At 39.4% G+C, this 26,689-nt stretch overlaps 1 protein-coding gene across 2 annotated transcripts in view; it reads right to left on the bottom strand.

Moving 5' to 3' along the window:
* Positions 1-26,689, bottom strand: part of VPS13B (vacuolar protein sorting 13 homolog B) — a 767,339-nt gene that overhangs the window by 54,401 nt on the left and 686,249 nt on the right. For both annotated transcript variants that reach the window (XM_035011614.1, XM_035011613.1), the window contains one exon: positions 7,435-7,590. In XM_035011614.1, coding sequence (XP_034867505.1) covers positions 7,435-7,590 — 156 coding nt within the window. The remainder of the gene's footprint in view (positions 1-7,434; positions 7,591-26,689) is intronic.

The following is a 26,689-nucleotide window of genomic DNA, read 5'->3' as shown; positions in this document are numbered from 1 at the left end:
ATGGGCCACGGGCTGCACAGATGCTTGGTCAAGCGTTATTCTGGGTGTGTCTGTGAGGGTGCTTTTGGGTGAGGTTAATATTTGAATTGATAAACTGAGTAAAGCAGAGGGCCCTCCCCTAATGTGGGTGGGCCTCATCCTGTCAACTAAAGATCTGAATAGAACAAAGAGCCTGTGTAAGAGGGACTCCTCCTGCCTGACTGAACTGAGACATCGGTCTTTCCTGGCCTTTGCCTTTCCTGGCCCTGAAAAATCAGCTTTTCGTGGGTCTTTAGCCTACTGGCTTTCAGGCTTTCAGGCTGGAACTACATGTAAGCTCTTCTGGGTTTCAGCCTTCACAACTGTGTTTAAAGTAATTTAAAATAAATCTCTCCCGCTCTTTCTCTGCATACATATGTACGTACGTACGCATGTATAGTTAATGAGCGTATGCACACACGTCCTATTACAAAGCATTTTTACAAATTAACTCTTTCATTCTCACAGCAACCATATAAAATAGGTGCTACTAGGACTTGTCATCTTAACAAGGGAAAAACGGAGGCATGGAGATGTTGGATAACTTGCCTGATGTTACCCAGACTCTCTGGCCTGGAGTCTGTGTTGATAATCACTCTGAAGGTCTGTCTTTCATAATATTAATACCTACCAATTAAGAAAACCCAGAAACCATAAAAAAGAGAATAAAGACTGCCTATCATAATGTAAATGCGGCAGATGCCACTGGTTCTATTCCAAAGAGGTGGTCCCTCCTTCTCCCTGGTTATTAGTAACCCTGATTTGGTTCAGGTCTCAAAACGCAGCAAAGTACCCAGGGCACGTGGACACCTCCACGGCCCCCAGAGTCTGTGTCGTAATTGGCACAAACGAATCCTTGTAATTCCATTCTCCTTTTGCCAGTGATTACTTGAGGGGTGAACACGGGGCACGGTTTGGCTAATAATATGAAAAGGGAAGACTGCTAAAGGCTAAAGATTTTACTCCTTGATAAGGGAGACAATTTGAGAAGAGAAAGCCCCGCTTCTTGTCTGTCACGGAAGATGTTATGAGAGGATATATATGTAGACATGTAGCTTTTGTGGCCATCTTGAGACAAAAAAGGCAAATCCAAGAGGCTAGCAGAGAAGCAGATATAGCACTGAGTGGCTTAATTAACCAACACCTAACCTGCCTTCTTCCTTATTATATGAGATAATAAATGTAAACATAGGAACAATAATAGCATCTACATCTCATTAGCTTACTGTGAAGATTAAAAAGCCTATTTTGTTACTTCAAACTTAAAACACCCTAATGGATGCATTTTCTTTTTTTTTTTTTTTTAAAGATTTTATTTATTTATTTGACAGAGAGACACAGCGAGAGAGAGAACACAAGCAGGGGGAGTGGGAGAGGGAGAAGCAGGCCTCCCGCCGAGCAGGGAGCCCGATGCGGGGCTCGATCCCAGGACCCTGGGATCATGACCTGAGCCGAAGGCAGATGCCCAACGACTGAGCCACCCAGGCGCCCCTGGATACATTTTCATATATGATTAAGAGAACTTTGTAAACATCACTATAAGTCAACTATTATTTATACAAATAAATATGATTATTTACGAATGAACTATTATTTAGTTCATTATAAACCCGCTACATTGATAGACCAAAAATTAAATGTCATTGTTGTTGCAATAATCTTTTAAAACAATGTCTTCTCAATAACAAACACAGAAGTCAACTGAACCATGAGTCATGAGTTAGCAGGCAAGCTTTCCTTCAGCACATGCTAGGAGTTACTAAGCACTCATGGGTAAGTCTTACGAGGCCTTAGCATTGTCTAACTTTAAGTAAACACGTGAAAGCTCTGAGGCAGTTTCATTCTGTTCTTCCTCTTGATGTGCGCAGGTCTGGCAATGTATGCACACTGCTCTTGCTTCAGAACCTTTGGGCCCCATGAAATTTAGGAGAGAATTTTGCTGTCTCTCAGAAACCACAGAATTTCTGCAACCATCTGGGACTCACTTTGTCTAAAGACAAAGATCCTCTTGGTGGGTTTTTATAGTTTCATTTTCAACTATAAAGCCTGTTAAATAGGCTTTCAAATTTGATAAAAAGAAAACCCTTAAAAGTGGCCAGGGAGTGAAGCCTACTTAGATGAAGGAAAATCCAAATGGCTACTCCTCGGAACGGTGCTCTTCACAGCTGCTCCCATACAGAGTTCAGTGAGAGCCATGTCTGCTTTTCTTCAAAGTGGCAACACTTACAATGCCTCTATTTTGAAAATTATGGTTAGAATTTCAAGATTAATTTATCAGTTGAAGACAGCTACTTAATTTTTTTTAATGTAGGGTTTCTCTTTAATACACATCTCCAGGTTTCACACTAATTCTCCTCTTTCCCCAAAGCCACAAAGATGTGTATTGAAGATTTCCACATATGATTTTACTTAGCAGGTTTCAGAACTCTTATTAGATCAGTGCCAAGAAGAATAGCGATATTAAAGAATAACTCCAGAGCACCAGATGCACTGGAAAATGATACCTTAGCCCTGATTAAAAGTGTATGTATAAAGATGCAAATATATATACATATGTACATTTACGTTTTTAGAGTGGTAAAGCTTTCCTCAATGAGGGGATGGGAAACATGGACGTCAATGTGTGTACATGGGTAGCTGTATACTGTACAGAGTTCCTGAGAAATTTTGTATGTGGCCCATTTTCATTCAGTTGGGGCCATGGCAGAGGTATAAGAAAGGCAGGGCACAAATAACCAAACCTCATTGTTCAGGAGTGCATTAGCCAATTCTCCATTACCCAGGGGCATGTTAATGCACTTAAGGTACATCAGGGAGCTGCATCACCTCCCCAAATGGAGCTTGGAAATTAGGCAGCTGTGGTTTATTGCAAATTTCCCAGCCCAGGTGGGGCAGAAGGAAAGAAGCCAAGATGTGAGAGGCAGGAATCCACAAAGCTCTTCTGCAACCTTGATTCCTATCTTCCTTCCCACCCTGGCTAATTGAGGAAATCCTGTGTCTCTGATGTACTCCTCCTGGAGCTAATCTGAATTTTAGTTAATCTACCCTGACAATAAAAAAATTAAATCCAACTGGAAGACTAGAAAGGTTTTTCACAACTGTGATATATGCAGCAGTTGTTTTGAAGTTGGTGGACCGCTGAACCTTTCAGTATTACATGGGTTCAGTACAAACCATTTTCCATTTGCTTCTTCCTAAGTTAAAATGAATTGCTATTTCTGTGTTCTACTTTTCACTACTCAGCTGAGTGTTTAAAATGGCCCTAATTTAGAGCCCAATCTCATTTGGCTATGACAATAAATGCTCAAACTCTAAGTTATAAGTTGTGTGTGTGTGTGTGTGTGTGTGTGTGTGTCTTCCATGACAGTGGGAACGGAAAATGGACTTTGCCAGTTCCCGTGGAAGAAGATGGTACTTCTTTCAGAAAGGTAAATGCAATGGGAGGGTGGCTTATGCTTCCATTATTGATTCCCCAAAAGTTCCTTCCTGTCTGGCTACATTCTTTTTTTTTTTTTTTAATAAGATAATTTGTTACAATAGGATACAAGCAGAGACAAGTGTGAGAGGGAGTCCCTACAGAAAATAATTACTAAATATCCAAATAACGTTTGGATATCTTGAAATGTGATTTGTCACCAGATGCCTTAAAATCTGAATATTTGACATTAACAGAGAGAATGATTAAAAGGATTCCTTAAACTTCTAATGTATGGAAAATTTTTTGTTAGTCTGATTTGAACCCCTCTTTACATTAAGATTTTTAAGAAATGCTAATAGTTTGAAAAACTCAGAGAGCCAGCAGATGGTTGGGACAAATATATGTATTTAGTTATTTAAAGGATTAATGTAGCCCTAACAAGAATCTGGTGACACAAAACAATGAATTTTGGTTAAAGAATAAAGTACATATTTTTAGTCTGGGAAGATGTATCAAGTACCACAAAAACATTCACATCCTTTGCTCAGGTAATTAAATTTTATAGCAAATTATTTTAAGGATAGACATAGACATACATATGTATACTCACAGATATTTATTTAAGGATTTATTATGGCAACAAATTGGAAATTATCTAAAAAGTGCAGCAACAAGGGGATGTCTAAATGTGTTTCAACATACCATATGGCAAATTATTATGCAACCATTAAAAAGATAGTCTAGGAATTGTAGATAACATGAGAAGATAAGCATCATATAATGTTAAGTGAAAAAAACAAGTTGAAAAACTAATTATAATCAGATCTCAGGTTGGTTAAAAAATATCTGCACAGAAGAAAAAAAAAAAAAAGAGTAGAAATATACACCAAAGTAGTAACAGTATTTATCTTTGCATGGCAGAAATATGGGTAATTTTCTTTTCTACTTTAGACTCCTGTGTTTTCAGAACTATTTTTAAATAGTTAACATAAAAATAACAACAGTGAACTAATATTTACTAGGTGCTTTCTTTTGTAAAAGGAGTATGACACACAGAAAGGTTAAGAAATTTGCCTAAGATATTAGGCAATAAATATTAGGGCCAGGAAATCTCTTATAGTCGGGGGAAAAAAAGGTAAGTAACATTTTGTGATAATTTTTAAAAAAGGTACTTTTCACGGCCAACTTTTCTAACCTAAGAGTACACTGTTGCAATGCATAGTATCTGCTCAGGAACACAGTATACATTAATTTATCCCTGAAATTTCATATTATTCCTTGAAGATACATAATATCTATGCAAGAAGGAGGCACTACTGTTTTTGTCTTTTTTTTTCTTTTTTTTTAAGATTTTATTTATTTAGTTGAGAGAAGGAGACTGCGTGCATGCGCAAATGGGAAGAGGGGCAGAGGAAGAGGAAGGGGGAGAAACAGGCCCTCATGGAGCAGGGAACCCGATGTGGGGCTCCATCTCAGGACCCCAAGATCATGACCTGAGCCAAAGTCAGATGCTTAGCCGACTGAGCCACCCAGGCGCCCCAGAAGAACGCACTACCGTAATACAAGAAAGTCCAACCAACGTTATGCATGCCTGGGAATTTTTCATTATTGTAACTATAGTTTGAGTTATGACAGTGAGCGGGCCAGGCACTATTGTTAAGCACTTTGCATATACAAACGCGTTTAATTCTCACACTAACTTTGTGACAAAGGCACTATTACTATCCCCATTTGACAGATGAGGAAATTGATTCACAAAGAGGTTTAATAACCTGAAGATCACACAGCTAGCAAGCGGATACACAGCCAGAGTGGCTCTGATCTTAACCACCAATGACATACCAATGTCACTCCACGGAGTGACCCTGCCATTCCATTAATTGTTAATTGTTCTAGCAACCATATGCAAAAGAGCTGAATGAATTGGGAAAGTTCAGACCAGAGCCATGGTGGTCAAAGTGTGACCCCTGGATCAGAAGCATCAGTATCACCTGAGAATTTGTGAGAAATACAAATTCTCACGTCACATCCAAGACCTCCTGAATCTGGAACTCTGAGGGTGGGACCCAGTAATCTATGTTTTAACAAGCCTTCTAGGCGATGCTGATGTACATGCAAGTTTGAGAACCACTGGTCTAAGGAAAAGGAAGCTAAGGGGAAACATCCTAGCTCCCTTGTGTTTTTGAAGGGCTCTAATACAGAGGAGAGATAACTTAGTCCTCACCATAAGTTGTTGCGTACATCTTACAAGTTCTGATGAATGGTAAAAACTGGCTGAATGGTGAGAGATTTGGGCTCAAAATTAGGAAAGAGCTTCATTTAGAGCTGGAAGTCATCAATTATGGAAAGGGCTGCCGTGTGAGGAAATGAGCCATTCAAATGGATGCTGAATGACCATTTCTCAGGAATGCTGGTGACTGGGAAGGTGGATAAGGCATTCTTGAAAGACCATGAGTGACAGGATCAGAAAACCAGAATGTATTAATTGGGCAGATATTTATTGAGAGCATATCCAATAAAGACAGTTCTGAGGGCAGATGAAAGTCAGTGACATGTCTTGTTCTTAGACTTTGTAGCTCAAAGCTCACGCTTAGCTAGGCTAGCCCCATCAAGAGTCCCAGTAAGACCCATTTGTCCCATATTCCTATCGTTATGTTACACTGCCTACTTGGAATGTCCTCTCTTAATCCAAATTCTACATGTTTTCCAAAGCCCAACTTGAGTCATATCTTCTTAGTGCAACCTCTAAATTCCCTTCACACTTACTGTCAGTTGTACACACTGTTGGGTTTATATAAATTTGTAACTTAAGAGCAAAGACTGTGTCGCATGGTTAGTGTCTTTTGTTTCACTCTGTTCCACCGTAGGCAATCAATCAATACTCGAGGAGTAGTCAGTTCATTGGGAAGATTCTTCTGCTATATTCTTTTCACTTCTGTTGTCCACAGTAATGAGAACATGAAGTCTAGCTCCCTGATTAGGAGCAGACCAAGAACATACTCGGTACAGGTCCTACTGTTCACCTCACCACTTGCTTCTGGTCCGCCCCCTGGCACATGGCAATGGACTGGCCCATGTTGCTTGATAAGAAAAGCTCCCTTTTCCTTTTCCAGGGACTGAGGGCTGTTTCTATCATGTCCGCAGTTCACATAAGCTCTGGATAGACTGTTACAATCCAGACGCAGATGTATATGTTAAAACTCTTATGACAAATCCAGTTATGATGTGTGCAGTGAAGCCAGTTTTCAGATTTTAATACTTCCTTTTTTTCTTTCGACTCTTGTCATATGCGCCATGCTTGAAAAACATCTTTTAAAAACCACATTTTCACATCTTAAGAACACAAAAAAAGTGTCAGATACTTTTTTCCCCTTTGCAGTCTTAGAACTTCAAAAACAGCCAAAAGGAAGTTTTATAAAATACGTAAAAATATGTGCTGAGAGCTGAGGTTTTATATGCCAAGAGTTAGACTGTAGTGAATTTTTACCGCAGTCAATATTAACTCCTAGGAAAAGAAAGCTTGCTGGAGACCCAGGCCCACTTTGTCACGGGAGGTATCACAACACTTTCTCGAAGATTACTCGTACGCGTATGAGAACCAACTCCTGGTTATCCACTGTTGGATTATCCAGAGTCCCCAACACCCAGGGCTTCTTTCCTTCTTAATGAAGGCCTTTTGGCTATTTCACAGCTCATTAGCACCTCTACCAGAAGGTAGGTGGTGACAGGGGGAAGAGGTGAAACTAAAATCAGTACATTTTACTGCTCGTTAGCAGCTCTTGTAAAACATGTGAGACAAAGGGTTTGGAGTCATCATCATCCTCAGGATCATCAACAGGCACGTATGAAGTGCTCACGTGCAGGGCAGCAGTCAGCACACACAGGCACACCGCCGCGGGTTTTTCCATTATTAATTACTTTCACTTCTTTCAGTTCCGCTTCCATGAATTCCGTGAAAGAATTAAGAGCTGTCTGGGTCACGAACACAAGGGACTCACCTGTTTTCGCACGCCGCCGAGTTGCCGAACCTTGATGACGAGGGAAGCAGTCCGACCCTTGTACTGAATAGTTCTAATAAACGTCCCTGCATGGTCCACACCGAAGGGCTCTGACCAGCGCCAATTGCCCCAACCTTCAATACAGATGTGTAACAGCTGGAGAGAAAGACAATAATTGTCATGATGCCAAAAGTGCCAACAAACATCTAGTCCTAAAATGAAAGTCTCCTTGCTGGAAAACCTTCCTATTTGTAATATTTAGCATCTGTTTTCTTTCTGACCTGCGTTATTCATCCACTTCCAGCTTATTCAACCCGGCTAAGGATAGCCAATATGCCACAGAGAGTCAATGTGGTTTTCCAGATCACATTTTAAACCTTCTTAAAAATAACTGTCCTATCAAATGGTAAAAGGCCGGTTGAACATTTGAGAAAAGACCATTTCATTCATCTGGAGGACAAGAAGGTTGAAATGTGAGATCAAAGAACATTGGTTTTGGCTGGCAGTTTATTCCTTCGTATGGCTAAACAGCAAAGCAAAATTTCATTTGTGGCATTATTTTGGACCCTAAGTTGCCATTCCTTATTTTTTTCTTTTGATAAGGAACAAAATAGCAATTCGAGGATGTAGTTCATTCAATATACTCTCTTTATGAGATCACATATATTAGAACTATCTTCAACATTTTGAATATATGAAAAAATGTCTTTGTTCTATTTTTTGCTAGCCATGTATTTATTGTAACGTTTACCAAACGAGTCTCCTGATTCACATTCATATTTATTCACACAGTATTGCCACTTGTAATATTTATATTTCTTTCATGATCATCATATATTTTCTATTTCCACTCCTACTTCCTAAATGCAGCGAAGAAAATCTGCTTAACTGAACAAGTATTCCAAAACAACATAATAATAACTGCTTCTTTAGGATACATATTTCAATGAAAATAAACAGTGTTCTACCCAATCACTAAGAATAAGAAAATAAAACTGACATTTTAGGAAAAACATTTATATAATATACAAACTCACTATTTTCCTTCATATCATATATAATTTTTTAAAAGAATGAACCAAAGGCTGTTCATATGAAACATTTTCCCAGTTAACAGAATGAATAAAACTATAAAAACACTGTATAAGAACTATAATAGGCCCTTACAATAGATACATTAAGAATTTACATGGGAACTGTCATAATAATGAAAGCCTTTTGGTGGAAAGATTATTTTTCAGCTTTAGCATTAGAAGGAGCCTTTAGAAAGTGCCTAAATTAAAACATTTCCCAAGGTCACTAGTCATCACAATATGATTTTGGTGGAAAGTTAAGGGAGCATTTTTTGTTTGTTTGTTTGAAAATACCATAATAAAATATTTTTTAAAAACCTCCTAACTCATCTCCCTGCTTTTCATATGGCCCCACTCCAGTTCTTTATCCATTCAACTGCCAGTGACCCTGTGAAATCAAAAAGCTACCATTCAGTTACTTCTAGAAAAGAAAGCTAACAGGGGAAAAAAAAAGAAAAAAGAAAGAAAGAAAGAGAAAAGAAAAGAAAAGAAAAAAGAAAAGAAAGAAAAAAATCCTGGACAGCAAATACCTTTAGGGAAAAACTGGTCTTATATACACTCTACAACATAAAAGTACTGGAGTTATCTTTGATCTTTAAATATTAGTTACAGAGAAAAAAAAGAAAAACAATAGTGGTGTTTGGAACCATTTCAGTTTTTTGTAGCAGCAACTGGGAATAAAGCTCAGGGCACACACAAAACTAAAAGAAACAAGAAAGTTGTTTTCTTTGGAGAGACTAGTAGCTGGAAATGACAAAAAAATAATGAGGCAAGGTACTTAAGGTCAAGCTTGGCTGTATTTTTCCTGAAAATTCCACAGCCTCTAAAGAAAGGTTTAATATACACCGTGTAATTGGAATTGAGGAGTGTTCACATTTGCATACGAGCTCAGTTTTATGTAGCTGCTCCCTCTGTATGCACACAGCTTCAACAGACTGAATGTCACCAAGGAATATATGCTGTTGGGTTTCGCTTGGCAGCTACGTGTTCTCAAAATGTTGGTGTAGAGATTTTCTTTGAATTACGAAAATCCAGATACGTTTGGATTTAGTTCACACAGAAAAGTTAGGTGGGAGAAAAACATCACACTTCTCCCCACATGCATCCCTAGTCGAATATTTGTAATGCTTGGTCCACTGTTCAAAGCATCTAAATCACTATTAGATATATATCATTTATTAGGGAAGGAATTGCATTCCTAAGAGAGAAAACCTAGAAAAAGGACCTGAGAAGGCCCAGCACTCCTTCAGTCGTCCTTCCCATGATATGTCTGCTTCAGGCATTAGACAGCAGTGCAGATACTCACGGACATCCACCGAGTGGGGGAGGTCTGTTCTGTTGAACCAAATGACTAAATTTCACGGCTCCAGGTACTGAGCAGTCTCCATTTAAAACAAATACTCATATAGCTACTTCTCTTTCTATACTGAAGGGACTATAAAACCAGGCATAAAAATGTGAAACTCGTGTTAGACTACTTGATCCTAATGCAATTTCTTTCTATCATTCCTCCGATATATTTTCTTACTCAGTTACTATAAGAAGCTGATATGCTAGCCACTATGGAGGAAGTAAGGAGGAAGAGCTGTGTCTTTTGTCCTGCAAGGCGCTTACGATCTTATGGGGAAAATAAAGCATGCACAAATAAATAACAAGAGGCATTAGGAGAGGTACGACATGGTACAGGAGTCTCGAGAAAGGACGGCTTGTTCTGGGCTGCGGTGATCAGAAGAGCTTCATGAAGCAGTTGGGGCTCAGAGTTACCACAGGATTTCGACTGGCAAAGATGGTGGTTCTTTTCTGGGCCTAAGGGACAAGGTGAGATGTGAAAGCCAGAAGGTATGCTTGGGGGCAAAGTTAACAGTCTGGAATGGCTGGAGAAAAGGGAACATGAAAAACAGGAGTGAGGGATAAGGTCAGACAGGGAGCTCTAGATTGTGGCCAGCACTGATTTACTAAGCGAGGAATTTGTGTTTTATTGAAGAATTAGCAGGTGGCCACTGAAGCCTTCTGTATAGGGGGAAGTGTGTTGAAAGGAGACTTAAGAATGGAGTGTGGAAGGAGGAGAGCAGCTGCAATAGGCAGGAGGAGAGGCAAGGTGGGCCAGAAACTTGCAAACCTGGGAGAGATGAAGCAATGGCCTTAGCCAAAAATTTGCTATCCTTTGTTGCCTGGAGCCCATGTTTTCTTATCAACTTGGAAATTTTCTTTCCCTTCTTCTCTCTTAAGTTTCCCTTACTGACTCACTTCCTCTACCATCTTTTCTATTCAGGCTTTTCATTCTTTTTGGCCTACTTAGCTAGTGTCTAATACTTTCCATCGGGGGAAAAAGTCAAAATAGGAACCACTCTTGTTGGAACTTCTCAGTGGGAACCGAAACTCAGCAATAAGGCAGGTTGTACAGTGGCCACACTTGTTGGAAGATCCCAAGGGGCTACATTTTCTTTTTTTCCAGCAGTCTCACCACCTCCCCAGGGCAGCCAGACTAAATTCGCAGTTTTTCCACTGAAGATCTCAAATGGGAGCATATGCAGCTCTCTGCTCATTTTTTTTTTTTTCAATACAAAATAAAAGTTAAAACTGAATTACTGATCAGCGGCCTGGGGTCAGCTCTCAGGACCACCCTCAGTCACCTCCAAAGGGAGAATTCCTGATTCAGTTACAGAGGAAAGAAAAATAAGATGAAATCCAGGAAAACAGGGTACACCAAGGAAGAGAAAGAAAAGGGGATGGCCACATTTTTAAAATTGTATCTTAAATATAAATGAAGGTACCAGATACTAGTCTGCTAACTTTATTTCACTATTCATTTGAAAACTGTTATCAAGATGATTTCTACCCAAATAGTGACAAATAAAAAATCTGTCTTCGGGTTCACTTACACTTTTTTTGCATTTTATAATAATTTACTCTACAGTAATATGTAATCTTTTTTTTTAAAGATTTTATTTATTTATTTTGACAGAAAGAGACAGCGAGAGAGGGAACACAAGCAGGGGGAGTGGGAGAGGGAGAAGCAGGCTTTCTGTGGAGCAGGGAGCCTGATGCGGGGCTTGATCCCACGACCCTGGGATCATGACCTGAGCCAAAGGCAGACGCTTAACGACTGAGCCTTCCAGGCGCCCAGTAATATGTCATGTTCTAAGAAGAAACTGAAAATCGAAATAATTTCAAAAATTTTCCCAATCCATTATATTCTTGGTAGAAACTTTAGGCGTTTTCAAAAATTAACATTCAATCCAAGTGAAATAAACTATTAAATATATGTATATATTAATATGTATTGTTAATATATATATTAAAGCCTAGGCATCATGTGTATTTTTTAAACTTCTAAACTTATCACTATATCCCAAGAGCCTAGTGAACAGTAGGCATTCAACAGATATTTGCTGAATAAATAAATGAGTCAGGATTATTGAAAATAACCCAAAGTAGACATTAAAAATTTTGAGTGGTGATATCTGTGCATAAAATATTATAAATTTCAGAATAAAAAAATTTAGAAATGATTCCTATTTTAAAAATATTTTTCTTTTGTCTCACTAGACTTTTAAAATTTTAATTTCAGTGTGATTAATAGTGTTCTATTCATTTCAGGTGTACAATACAGTCATTCAACAGTTACATGTATTATTCAGTGCTTCTCAAGGTAAGTATACTCTTAAAAACAATTCCAAGTTTTTAAATGACCTTTCAACACAGGAGATTTGCTTTACATGGGTGATGATACTAGATTAAATTACAAATCAATGTAATCCCTCAGATCCATAATTAAGACACTGCAATACTGATATTAAAGCATAAAGTAGATCCCAAATGATAGACTAGGTGAGCATTTTGAGTGAAAATTAAGTTAAAATATTTTTAAAAATTATTTTCTATCTAAACTAATATCTGGAAAGCTATAGATCAAATTACACAGATCTAAGTTTAATTGCTTGTTTGGAATGTTCTACTATCAGTAGAACTGATAGTACATGTCATACCAATAAATTAACATAAAAATAAAATGAAATATGCTGCTCATTACTGTTTTTTCAAGGCAGTTAAATTTCAGGATGTTCAGAGTATCTGATGTAATGCTAAAAAACCAAGTGGAAAACTTTCTAGATAATGTCACCCTGATTCAGTACTGGAACTCTTAGGACCCTCTATATTCTTTTACATTTACTTAGAGAACACAATCTCACAAGTAAAGAACAAGAAACGTGGAAATAAATCATATTGATTTATTTTCTAGTGGATAGACTGGACTCTTTGATGCAGGGTATTTTGGAAGAAAAAGGAGAAAGAGAGAGCTTTCCAAATCAGTGGTCCAGGAGGCGGGGTAACAGAGGCCCCTCTGTTGTGACACAAGGGCTGGGTGGTTGGCTCTTCCACCAAAGGGGAGTTCTTGTAGGTTTTCCCTCACGACTGAATTCAATGAAGGCCACAGATCCTGTGCAGTCAGCCTAAAACAACCCGTTACAAAAAGGGAACCCTGGCACACTCACAACAAATCCGTTAGAATGAAAACTGTAGCTGGAGAAAAATGAAAACCTTGTCAAAAACCTGAGTTTCAGATACTGACAAATCAATTCTACATAGGAATTTCTCATAGGGTGATAATTATACATATGTGCAAAGATTTACCTAGATGGAAGCTTATTCCAGCACTGTTTTAATAATAAAAAATAGGCATTGCTAGGAAACGGATCAAATAAAATATGGTAAAAACAATAAAAGTAATCATTTGTTAGATACGTACTATGTGCCGAGCACTGGCCTCAGGGCTTTTTATAGATTTTCTCATTCATTCCTTAAAACAATCTTACGAGGTAGGTACTTTTGTTCCATTTTACAGATGAAAAAGCAAACTGAGTCACAGCAAGGCTGAGCAAGTTGCTCAGGGCCATGGTGCTGGGAGGGCAGGGATGAGATCTGAACTCAGGTGTGCTTTCTCAGAGTAAGTGGTGCTGACTCTGGGGAGCTTAACCACACTTAGACTGTAGAGTCCTCTCAAACTACTGAAGAAAACAATCACAGCACAAAAAAACATTGAGAATATTAGGTAGCAGTAGACTAATGGAAAAAAAGCACATTATAAAAAGATACGTGCAGGACACATTCCGTTTTTGCAAAATGAAAACGTATTCATGCCTGTTTTCTAGGGGAGAAGATGGCTAGAAATATGCCAGAATGCTAACAGTGGTTATCTTGGGGTCGTGTGTTTTAAGTATTCCTTTGCGTATGTGTTTTGTGTTCTTTTATGTAATTTCCAAATGTCATACTATAAATATGCATTATTTTGCAATCAGATAAACATTAATGTTATTAAAAAGAAAAACGTCTAATAGAAAGCATACAGAGCCTGCATTTTAAGGCGAAAGAAATGACACATTTCTATTTTAGTAACTCCCAATTCAGCTTCCTGCCTGAAGCCTCCCCATCCGTCCTAGCTGGTGTCATAGCTTTCTCATTTGCCCTGCTGGTGCTTTGCTAAAAAGGGTGATATGACGGTCAGTTCACCTCTGTAGCCTCCGAGCCCCTCCCATAGGGTCTGGTTTGCTCTATTACTATTCACATGATCCTTGGAGCTGTTTAATGTAATTATTTGAGCTTTTCCCCCCTATGGCGATAGGGTTTTTTCCCCCCCAATATAGCAAATATTTTAATGATCTACATCTATTAAATGTTTACCATAAGCCAACGAACTAAGCTACACATGATGGATATAGAGATGAACGAGACAAACTACTTGCACTGGAAATCCTCACAATAGAGTGGCAGAAACAGATATTTAACAAGAAAACTTATGCTGCAAAATTTTATGAGAGGAAGGAAAAATTGTTGTAGGACTCCAGAGGTATTCTGCTTGGGGAGTTAAAAGATTGACCAGAGGACATACTTAGTTATGAAAAGAAATAACATGAAAAAACATGCTGAAATAGAGTAAAGAAAAGATATACAGGACTGTTGTTTCTGATAAACAAAAGCAGGCGACAGCCTAACTTGGGAGTGTTTTTTTCTGCACAAAATTAATGTCTACAAAGCACACTGACTGCATTATAAGTAGGGACAGGTCCTAAAAGTAGCAAGCTATAGCTTCAAACCATTTTTGCACACAAACAACTTCTTGTCCTACTTCTTGTCAATGTAATTTGGAAAATTAACTTTATAGTATGAACTCATCGGCTTACAATCCTCTAATAGCTTTGATCCTAACCCAAATGGAACCACTAATTTTTTTTTTTTAAAGATTTTATTTATTTATTTGGGAGAGAGAGAATGAGAGACAGAGAGCATGAGAGGGAGGAGGGTCAGAGGGAGAAGCAGACTCCCTGGCGAGCAGGGAGCCCGATGCGGGACTCGATCCCGGGACTCCAGGATCATGACCTGAGCCGAAGGCAGTTGCTTAACCAACTGAGCCACCCAGGCGCCCTGGAACCACTAATTTTGATCCTGGAAAGGAAAGAGTCATACTGGAACAAAAATCATCATTTTAGGAGGCCAGATCTTGCTCTTATGCAGCCAGAGGTATGTGTAGGTTCTTGGGGCCGAGGAGACGTGAGGGTTGGGAAGAGGACCTGCGCACGAGAGAGTGGTGTGGAAAGGGAGGCTCAAGAGGCAGGGGACTCTTCTTCAGTAGCCGCTGCTTCCCCTCCGGGCATCAGTCATCAGTAAAGACCAGGGACCGGAGCCTTAAAGACACGGATAGAAAGTAACTGACGGTCTCTTAGGCTGTTTGGTGTCCTGCTCTTCGCTATCTCCCTGGTCTTTCTACATCTACAGAGAGATAGTAGCTCCCAGGGAGAAACAGACTGTGGCAGTACTCCGCTGTATTTATGAGAGGTCATCATGAGACAAACACTACAGAGGAAGAAAGACTCAGGAACAACAAAAACAGCTGCAAACAAGGGAAACTAGTTTTTCAAAAAGTGTGACAATTTGGGGTATCAGAGAAGCATGAAAAGATGTAGGAGAAGGTGTCCTCTCTGTATAACTGAGAAATATTAGGATATGTCAGCTAGAAAATGGGAAATGAGACTGGAATTGACTTTGTCCTTCTGCCCTGTAGCTGGGGACGAGACTAACAATCTCATCATTCCTCAAGTGATAACAGAGTCTAACCAAGGACAATCCATATGCCACAATCACTAACAAACACTGAAAATAAGCCATGTGACCTCTAAAAAAATATCACAAAGCAAAGGGAAGAGAGTATCATCTTAAAAAGTGAGGGGAAAAGAGTAGTTACCATAAACACATTGTTGCAGAATTCAGGAAAAGAGTATCAGGAAAGTTTTTGGTCTTTTTTAAACTTCTTTAAACTGAAAAATAAATGATTTCTGTAAAACTGTAGAAAACTACTGAGAGGAAAGAACAGTCTGGCATAAATAGAAAAGAGCCTGAGGTTAAAATAAATAGGTGGTATAAAAAGGTAATTAGATAAAACAATAAATGCAGGAATGCATTTTGCAGAATAATGATTTACACCGTCAGAGCAAATATGAATAACTACTAGGAAAAAAAATTGAAAACCTTTAGAGTTAAAGACAAATATATAAAGAAATAGGACAGAAAATAATCACAGGTATCAAAGAAAAACAAAATATACACAATTAATATAAAAAAAGAAGTAATTCTATCATCTCTTCCACCTATAAGGCTCTAGAGCTTTAAAACCGTGCATTGCGTCCTTCCATCATATAGTTCATGGTAAATTATTTGAACTTCCATGGGTAAACAGGATGTCAAATGTCACACATTTTTAGCAAACATTAAGGCTTAATCCATGTTTCAGCATATCTACAAGCAAATCATAGAATCTTTCTAAAATTAGAAAAGATTTATATTTTATAAGTAACTCTAAACAGAAATCCAAATTCAAAAATTTATTTATGGTTTTTCACTGTTCAGGCATGAGCCTCTGTGCAGTATCTGGCTAAAAATGCATACTTAGAGAAAAAGAAGTTAAAAAGGAAGTAAGAGTAGGACGAATAATTGTGGTACTTCTGACTTACACATTGTCTACAAAACAATGGGATGCTTCATGTGTATTCTTTGCTAAAAAATTGCTTAAACACAAATTATCTAAATTAGCAAAAAATAATATACTTCAAAAAATTTTTTGCAGGAAGATGTCATGAGCAAATTCTCTCATATATTAAAATATGATTTTATGCATAATTTTTGGGACATAATAATTATAAAATCAGATATAAAGGCACATTGTAAAAAAAGTATGAAATGACATGTAGATTTTGAAAAGATCATTTCGGCATTACACATATACTTTGTTTTCATGTTTCTAAAGGGTGTGAACTTCCCTGTATTTAAATGATATGTGACTGAAAAAACACGACACTAATGACTGCCTTACATGCAGAACTATCTGGGCCTTGGAGACGGTTCACCCCTGATAACTGCCACAAAGGGTTGAAAAGCGAAAGTTCAGAAAAATGTGATATGTATATGTATGTGTGAGTACAGAAAAGGATGGTTTGTCCATAAAATATGAAATACTTCCTATTTTCTTTTAGATTAATTAAATAAAATAACAACTTCAATTGCTTAATTGAGTTGCACCAACAGCCAGGAGATTTTGGTGCTGTGTAGACACTTTTGACAGAATGATAGCCGACGGTCGCCATGCTCTTGGTTGGACCCAGCTCTTCAGTGGAAGAGAAAAGAGCATGTTGGACAGAAATAAAGAATGATTTAGGTGAGCTGAGAAATGGAAACCAGTAAGAAACAAGAGATAATGTCTAATAGTCATTCAGGTTTGGAAAAATATTTTGAGTCTGTGAGCCAAACTGTTTTATTTGTTTGAAAATCAATTTTGACTAAATACAAATATAAACAACAGAGAAACCCAACCTAAAAAACTTTCTTTTAAATTGTTCTCAAATGTAACATTCATCATTCAGCAAAATTTACTTTAGTGTAAAATAGAAGTCATGCCAACACGTGTTCTAAGAAAGGATAAAACAGTTTGATGCAATCTTTATTTTTAGTCATCATGGCAATTTAGACAATTATAATTGTTATCCCTAATTTTTAATTGGAAAAAAAAAGTTAACAGATGGATATAAAAGAAATCCAAAATTTCCATAGTTATTTATTTTCATTTAACTAAACTGCCTTGCCATACTAAGAAAACATTTTTGTAAAGGTTAAATAAAGTATTTCATGGCAACCGCTGCTTCTCGGTGCCTGTATAACAGGAAACATGAGCCAAAGTTGTGCAAGTTGGTTTGCTTTCCCAGTAAGGGAATGTGGTATCTAAGACCTTGTCCTAACTCATTTTATCCCCAAGTGTAAGTCAAGCAAGTCAAATATGAACTAATGCCTGAAGGGAAGTCCCTGACTCCAAAAGTATGGATTATTTCACATTTATCTTAAAATCTGCTCTCAGAGTTCTTAAAATTCACTAACTTGGCAAGTCAGGAATTATCATGAGAAATGAAATAATTTCAGAACTATGAAGTCATCCAACATTCCATGCATCTGACACTCATTGGGCTTGGCCATGTCTTGGGCATTATTCTGACCTTTAGATAATAAGCTCTTCAATATCCTGTTCAGTATGGAAATAATTAAAAAGTACCACAGTATAATAGGTGTGCCATTGTCTTTAACAGAGTTAATGCTTTTGTTACAGACTTGTGCTAATAGGTTATGATTAGAGACAATCACATTATGTATGCTGAAATCTTTATAACATTCTTAATCAGTATTTCCCATTACTTAAAAATGGCAAAATACCACACTTTAATGGTCCAGCTGCATTCCCTTTCTCCCAGTACTCTGTATGAAAATTCACATTTAATACTAGTTCAGTAAAGGACCTTTATGTTTAGACATCAAGAATTCACATTTCCAGAGCACGGGCTTGTGAAAAGCCTTTGAGTGTCTTGTAAAAAGCTTAAGGAATCTTCAGTACATTTTTCTCCAAAGCTGTATTTCAATATCTAAAATTTATTGCCAGAGGAGGGACAGAGAGACCATTAAGCAGCACCAGCAGTCATTCCTCTGGGTGCTTCATAGCTGAAAAAATCCCCAGTTGTTCTTTTTCATGCAGGCTTGTAGAAAAGTCCAGAAATCAGCCCTGGGACTGAATAAAGTGCCCTCTCACAATCCTCTTTGCCATTTCAAAGTCTTAACTAGGTCATACTGCAAATCATTTTTACAAAGAACCTTTGAAAAATACGGGAAAAATAAAACTCAGCCCCAAGCCTCTGCCTCTTATTTTGAGTGCATGCATTTCCCAACAGAAAATGAAGAAATTCCAAATATGCTCTAGCTACCAGATACTTAATGACCAAAACGGTTAGGGCCCTATTTACCTCTACTGGTTACGTCACAAGGCCCTCTTAAGCTTCCTCAGAGAATGTAAGTCTCTTGGAATCTCTCATGAAACTGAAATATTTGAGAGAGAAAGGCGAAGGGACAGAGTCTACAGTCCACTATTTTGCTCTTTCAATTACTGCCTAAAACCGAAATACAGATGCAGTTGGTGGTGACTGGACAGTTGGTTCCGGGTACTCAAATGGAGTCAGTGTTTACAGAGTATTTGGGATTAAAATCCTTGCCAGATGGTCCCAAGAAGTGTTTACCTCACTGTTGATTTTAGCTATCTTAATGTCAGCAACAGTAAAAAGAAGCTCGTTCTGCCACTGGGGAACAAAGGCATACAATCCTTCCTCCCCACATGGAATTGCTAGTTGCAGACAGCTGTGCCCTCCACAACAAGGGTGATACCGGAGGTTTCTGGGAATCGACTTCCATGGTTAGAGAAGGAGAAAATGTGTGGCAAAGTTAACTTGAAATGATTTACTTTAAATCGGTAATATTTGGTAACTATACAACGTACTTTTAGTTTATGACAAACAGTAAGAGCGCTGGCTGGCTCAGTTGGTCGAGCATGCAACTCTTGATCTCAGGGTCGTGAGTTCGAGCCCCATGCGTGGTATAGAGTTTACTTAAAAAAAAAAAAGAAAAAAGAATAAGTTGGGAAGAGTTGGACCTGCATGTGGACCTGAAAGGTGCTTTCATTTGGAGAATACTGTGAATTTCCTCCTGTAGTGATCTCCTAGTTTTGTCATAGTTTTCATTAGAGGCCACTGGGAGGTCGGGGAGGAGGTGTGGGAGACCAGAAACTACTCTTAATTAAAAGCCCAACTTCACTGACAGTATACAGAAGCACACATTCTGAGATCAGAGGGCCTCTTTTTGGTCAGTATAGTACACACAAAATATCCAATCGGATGCAAAAAAGTTCATAATTTTCATATTGTTAAAATAATTAAGCTTTTAAGTCTATGTTCTTGAGAGATGTCAGAAACATTATGAGTAAGTAATGAAAACATTTATTTATACAGTGAACATTTACCAAGTGCCTAATATGAGCAGGCTACTGGATTAGATACTGTGGAAAATTCCTTTTTTTTCTTTAAAGCCTCCTACTCTTTTTTTCCTTCTTTTTACTTTCAGCAAATACCCATTACGACCTCATCTCCATTCACACTCATCCTCATTCTCTCTCTCTTATTTCAAAGTCAGAGGAGGCTTTTGTGGTAAGTTGCAAATGGCCACAGATTCTCTCAGCAACTCTCAGCGAGAGGTAATACCTAGTTCCTTATTCTTTGGATCTGGCCTAACCCTGTGACTTGCTCTGCCCGAGAAGGTGGCAGGAGATGCTGTGTGAGCTCTGAGCTTAGGCTCAACAGGCTTTGCAGTTTCTGCTCTGGCTTTCCTGTCTGGGCTAGCCTGCTGGGGCAGTCACATGGAAGAGAACCAAGAGTACCCTGGCCAGCAGCCTGCCAACTACCACATATGTAGGTGAGGCCATGTTGGACCACAAGAGAGCCGTGCGGACACCAGCAGAAGAGCCTCCTGAGGGCATCTAGGTTTCTGACCAACAGACTCATGAGCTAAATACATTTTTTTAAGCTACTAAGTCTTGGGGTGCTCTGTTAAGCAGCAATAGATATCCGATATAAACCTCCTCCCATCCAGGGTCAATCCTTTACCTGTGATCTGGATTCCTTCTTCCTCCCCTCTTCTAAGACTTTATGCCACTAATCATTTTTCCTCTCTTCTGCGTATCAACCTGCTTCCATATAGAACATGCCTTAGTTTCTTCCATTTAAAACCCTTGCTTGATCCTGCAGCTTTCTCTAGCTAACACCCAGTCAAGAGTAAAAAAAAAAAAAAAAAAAAAAAAAATTCATGCTGATTCTCTCCATTTCCTCACCTTCTGTTCATTTTCAACCCACTTCAATTTGGCTTCTATCCATATTTTGCCATGAAAATGTTTTCCTTGAGCCATCAATGACCTCTCAATTGACAAATATAATGGCCTCTTCAGTTCTTGTCTTACTCAATCTCTGTATGGCATCTGATAATTCTGCCCCTCTAGATATTCTCCTTTCTTGGCTTTTAGAACACTGTATGTCCTAGTTTTCCTGTTATGTCTAAGTTTTCCTCACACCTCTTATCCCTTTCAGTGGATCCCATTTCTTAGCCTAATCCCTAAATTCTACTATTATTCCTTATGGCAGCCCACTTCCAAGATCGCACCAGTGATCCTTGTCCTCTGTTATTTGTGTCTTTGCGTAGTCCCCTCCCACGCTGAATAGGGCTGACCTGTGTAACCACTAGGATGTCACAGAAATGACGATGAATGACTTCTGAGCTTAGGTCATAAAAGACACTGTGGCTTCTGTCTTGTTCTGTCTTGTATCACTTGATCTGGGGGAAGCCAGTGGCTATGTCACGAGGATACTCAATGAACTCTATGGAGAGATCCTTGTAGCAAAGAGCCAAGTCCTCTTGCCAAGAGCCATATGAGTGAGCCATTTTGGAAATGGATCCTCCAGCCCAGTCAAGCCTTTAGATGACTAAAGTTCCAGCTGATGTCTTGACTGCGGCCTTCTCAGAGACTCTGAGCTACATCTACCCAGTTCAACCACTCCCAAAATTCTTGGCTAGTGAAATGGAGATTAAAAAAAAAATGTTTGTTGTATTATCTACTCGGGTTTTTAGGTAATTTATTAAACAGCAATATGTAACTAATATAGATTCTGTTATCTCCAAGTGGGGTGCCACCAAAACAAAAGCCTAAAAATGCAAGGGGCTTTGGAGCAGGCAAGTGGGCAGAAATTAGAAGGACTTGAGAAGAGTGTTGGTGAATATCTAAGGTGCTTCAAAGATGCTTTTAATAGTTACTTGATGGCCTGAGAGGAGGCTGTCAGTAAGGAGGTGAGAACAGTATTGCTGGACGTTGGGAGAAAGGGGATCCTTGCTATGCAGTGGCGGAGAGTTTAGCAACACTACAAGCTAGAGTGACATGGAAAGTAGAAATGCGCCTAATCAACTATGTGATCTAGCTTAGGAGATTTCCAGGCAGTGTTGAAGTAACTCCTGGCTTCTATCTGCTGCTTATAGTAAAGTCTGGGAGGGGCTGACAGAAGCTTAAAGAAGAACTGTTAGATAAAAAGGAGCCAGGACTTGCTAGTTTTCCACATTTCTAGCCTTCCAGATGGCAAATGATGCTAACATCAAGAAGTGGTTTCTAGGCAAAGATCAAATCCAGGACATGGCCAGGAAAGCTGGTTTAGGGATGAAGCTAAGGATGTGGCTGTAAAATCCTTTGTTAGGATCTCAAAAAGATCTAAATTAGTGTCTCAGAAAACTATTCAAACAATAGGGCTTCTAAGACACTCAGCAGTGTGAACAAATCCCAAAGCAGAGAAGGAATTACCTCGAAGAGATACGTGATTTTGTCCACTGTAGCAAACCCCAGTAAGATTAACAAGAGCCCCATAAAGTTGTTTAAAGAATTATATTGGCAGAAACACTCCCAATTTAGACTGAAAGAGACAAAGTACAAGATGGTAAAGAGGCCTGTGATTCTTCAAAATTCTACTGCTAGAAAGCAGGCTGAGAAAACTATGAAGTGCAAACAAAGGACACTTTTCATGAAAAAGGATGGATGACTCAGAGGCTTGAGCCAAGACTCCAAAGCCATGAGCCATGGACAATTATTCCTGAGCGGAGTATGAATGATTACTAATCGAGAAACTTCTGACATTTATCTGGTTGGATATTAGAATTTTTATGGACCAGTGACTGATGGGTCTCCCTTTTTCTCCTTTTATGAGCGGGAGTGCCTGCAGTAGCCATCCTTCGTCTGTACACCACTGGTGTACATCGTTCTACTGCAAGAGCTAACTAACAAAGTCCTCTTCTCTTAGCCCCGCCTCCTTGGGCATTCTGATCTGTTCCCACGGCTCCCTAGGCACAGATGACAGACCCAATTTTTACCTCTGAGACCAGACTATTCTTTTGACATTCCGACTCTTCCATTCAATTTGCCTCCTCTACATGGCCACTTGGATGTCTGGTTAGAAAGGGAAAAGGGAAGGAAAGGAACCTTTGGTTATAGAGAGCTGAGTTCTTCACTAGGCACTTTATAAATGTTATTGCATGGGATAGTCACTAAAATTTCTTGATTTTGCCGAAGAGGAAGCTGAGACTCCAAGGAATTAAGAAACTTTTCCAATCTTACATAGCTGACAAGCCTTAGGAGTGAAACCCAGGCATTTATGGCTTCAAATCCATGTTTTTTTCTAATATATCATCCTTTCTGCCCTCCCAAGTAACCCAAAACTCAGTGTGTCCACAACGGATTTTAGAATCACCCTGTTGCGCTCTCATATCCTATTCCATCCTCTGTCTCTAAAACACTGTCTTTCTACTCAGTTCCCTGTCTTGGGCCAACAGCAACACTGCCAACTTGTCCCCTAAGTCTAGAACCTCAGAATCAAATTAGGCCCTTCTCTTCCATGACCAGTACCCAAATCCTGGTGACTGTAACTCCCAAATAGCTTCCGAACAGATCACTTCCAGCGTAAACCTTCTCTTCTAGCCTCCCTGATACCCAAAAAAAAGTTCAGAGTTATTCCAGTGGTTTCCCCTCCAGCTTCCCTCCAGCTAATCCTCAAGATTTTCTCTTTCTCTTTGGTTTTTAGTAGTTTCATCATGAGGTGCTTGAGTGTGAGTTTCTTTGAGATGTCTGTTTGGAGTTTTCCTAAGCTTCTTGGGTCTGCAAATTTCTATCTTTCCCAAAACTTGGGAAGTTTTTTGAGCTTATTTAATTTTTTTGGCCCCACTCTCTCACTCTCTACTCATTCTTAGATTGTAATTACTCATATATTAGACCTTTTGAAATTGTCCCACAGGTCTCTGCAGTTGGATTCATTTTGTTTGATTCTTTTTCTCTCTCCTTCAGACTGGATGATTTCTAGTGATCTATCTTCAAGTGTACTGTCTTTTTTTCTCTGTCACGTTGTATTATATTTCTATCACTGAATGGCAAATTGCCACAAATTTAGCAGCTTAAAAGAACACAGTTTTACCATCACTCTGTCTGTGGGCCAGGAGTCCAAGCAGGGAAGAATCCACTTCCAAGTGCACTCAGGTTGTTGGCAGAATATATTCCCCTGTGGCTATAGGATGAGGGCTCTGACTTACTAATGACTGGGGCCGGCAGCCACCTGCAGGTCCTGGAGGCTTCCCACAGCTTCCTGACCCATGGCCTTCTTTGTAGGCACTCACAACACGACAGTTTGCTTCTTCAAGGCCAGTAGGAGCATATGTGTCTCTCTCTCTCTCTCTCCTCACAAAAGGGCCCAGCCCCTCTTTTAGGGTTTTATATGATTCAGTGAGGCCCACAAAATAGTTTCCCTTTTGATTAATTAAAAATCAACTAATTCGGGACCTTAATTACATCTGTAAAATACCTTCCCCTGTGTTATAGTTGCTTTGAAGTATATGGACATTCTAACCTCTGCGTCATACTTGGCGTTAACATCTGTTAATTATCTTTCTCTTGAAATTGAACTCCTTTTTTTTTTGAGATTCTCGAGATTTGTTGAATAATTTTGGTTTATAGTATGGACACTGTCAAGGTTTTGTTGTGGGAACTCTGGATTTTCTTATAATTGCTCCAGAGTGTTAATGTATTTGATTTAACAAGTACGCAATTTGTTTAGACTCAAACGGAAAACTCACACCTGGGCGAGCGGCAGCTCGGATTCGTTCCGTTCTTTAAGCCTTGGGTACAGGCTGCTTCTGGTTTTCCCCAGGCACATGTGTTTCCGCAGTCAGTGGACAGTTGGGCCAAATTATTTTCCTGCTTTCTGGCTTCCCCTTGTCCAAGGTTTTCTCCTCGTTCTCCAGCAGCCTTGGTGGCCTGAGCTCTTTCCCCTGCTATGTGGGGCCAGGATGATGCTGGGCTACCCCCGCACTGAAGTGACTGCAGTTGCCGTCAAGGCACAGCCAGAAAAAATGGGGAATTCACTCAGCAGGTCACTTGCTCAAAGTTTTGATTCCTCTCCAAAATCTGCCTGCCTTTGTTCAGTCTTCAGAAGTAGTTTTTTTTTGTGTTTTGCTCAGAATTTATAGCTATTATTCACAGAAGGGTGAGTCTGCTAGGCATTTACACCAAGTGGTGACTTCTCCTCTGTCTTGGCTCAGTGGCTGTCACCTCTGTCACTCCTGGCTCTGCAGCCAGGTCCCCACTACTCCCTGCTTGCATCCTCCATCTCCTCAAGGCTGCCTTTCAACTACACCATAGGGATCTTTCCAGGATGCACAGGAGACATCCTGTTACCCCTCTACTGAAAGCCCTTCCATAGGCAAAAGTCGCCCAGCACATCCAGGTGGATCTCCACAAATGGACTGCCAGGCTCTTCAGAACGCAAACCCTCCAAACAGTGGTGCGCTGGAGTTAGCTCATACTCATTTGTGAAAAAGAACTGCTGAACATTCAGGAATTTTGCGAGCCGGTTGTTAAATCACTGGTAGCTTGACATCAGCTATGATGGGAGTATTCACACCATTAAAATTAGCCAGCCCAACATATCAGGGCTTCCCACACCACCGGCCAAGAGCCAGTTACCAACATACATCTCTTCAGCGGGGCACACAATTTTTATGCCTGAGTTATTCTGAACAAAATCTGAATTCCCTTGAACATGACATGCTACAGATACAGATATATATATCTCTTCCTGGTTCTGCCTCATGTGCTTCCTCCACTACTGTTCACTGGGCCAACTTCTACTCAGCCTTCAAACTGACCTCTGGGGAAAGCCAACTTTGACCCCTTCAAGTGTTTAGTTTCTCCTGCCTTGGTGTTACCACTGCCTCAAGACAGCATTGAAGCTGCTTAGCGCAGCACTGAAGGGCTGCGCTACTTTCCCATCCTACTTTCCCATCCTGCGGTTTCACACGTGTCCTCTCTACTGCAGTCAAATCAGCCAAGGTGTCCTACCAGGCCACGCTGTGTCCTGCCTCTGCAGCTTTCACACATGCTGATCCCCTTATCTGACCACCACCACCACCACCACCCTCACTTCATTGGCCCAACTCTTACTGAAACATTAAGCTTCCACCCATATATCCCTTCTACCGGCAAGCCTTGCCAGATTCTCATCCTCATGTTAGATTTGGAAACATTTTCTTTGAGCTCCCATCAAGACCTTGCCCATATCCAGAAGCAATGGACTGTACTTCCTGATTCTCTCACTTTTCTTCCTTATGGTTAGTATTTTAATTCAGTTACCCATCATTTCTCCCTGTCTTGAATTACTGCAATAATGTCCTGATAGATACTGATCATGTCCATAAAAATCTGTTTACTTTTCGGGCTCCCTCATTAGACAGTAAGTTCTTTACAAAAAAATGAACATATTTAATTACACACAAGAGGTCACAATAAATGAACATTTGTGGATTAAAACTGAATGGGAGGTTGGGAGACTAAATCAGCTGCTAGAGGGAAATAATGGCAGACAGGAGGGCTTGTGAGTGACTTGAGTCAGGCCTTGGATGCCAGATAATTTGGATATTTAATAGATGATGGGAAGGCTATGAAGATTTTTGGACAGGAAACTGTAATAATTAAAGCATTATTCAGGGAAGTTCCTTAAGATGTACTCTGCAAGATACACTGGAGTGGGGCAAAGCTGTAACTAAGAGAATATTTGAGAGAAACTTGCAATCGTTCGTATGAGAATTAAGATAACCATTACTGATAAGTCACTGTACTTGCCACTCTTCTAGTGAGTGTTTGAAATTCCTTTTATAGTCTGTCTATAAATTTTTTCAGGGTTTTCACTTAATTTCTT

The sequence above is a fragment of the Mirounga leonina genome, unplaced genomic scaffold (genome assembly GCF_011800145.1).
Source record: "Mirounga leonina isolate KUSES-001 unplaced genomic scaffold, KU_Mleo_1.0 Mir_165, whole genome shotgun sequence".
Taxonomy (NCBI): Eukaryota; Metazoa; Chordata; class Mammalia; order Carnivora; family Phocidae; genus Mirounga; species Mirounga leonina.
The sequence above is the reverse complement of the archived record's forward strand: the minus strand, read 5'-3'. Positions and strand labels throughout refer to the sequence as shown.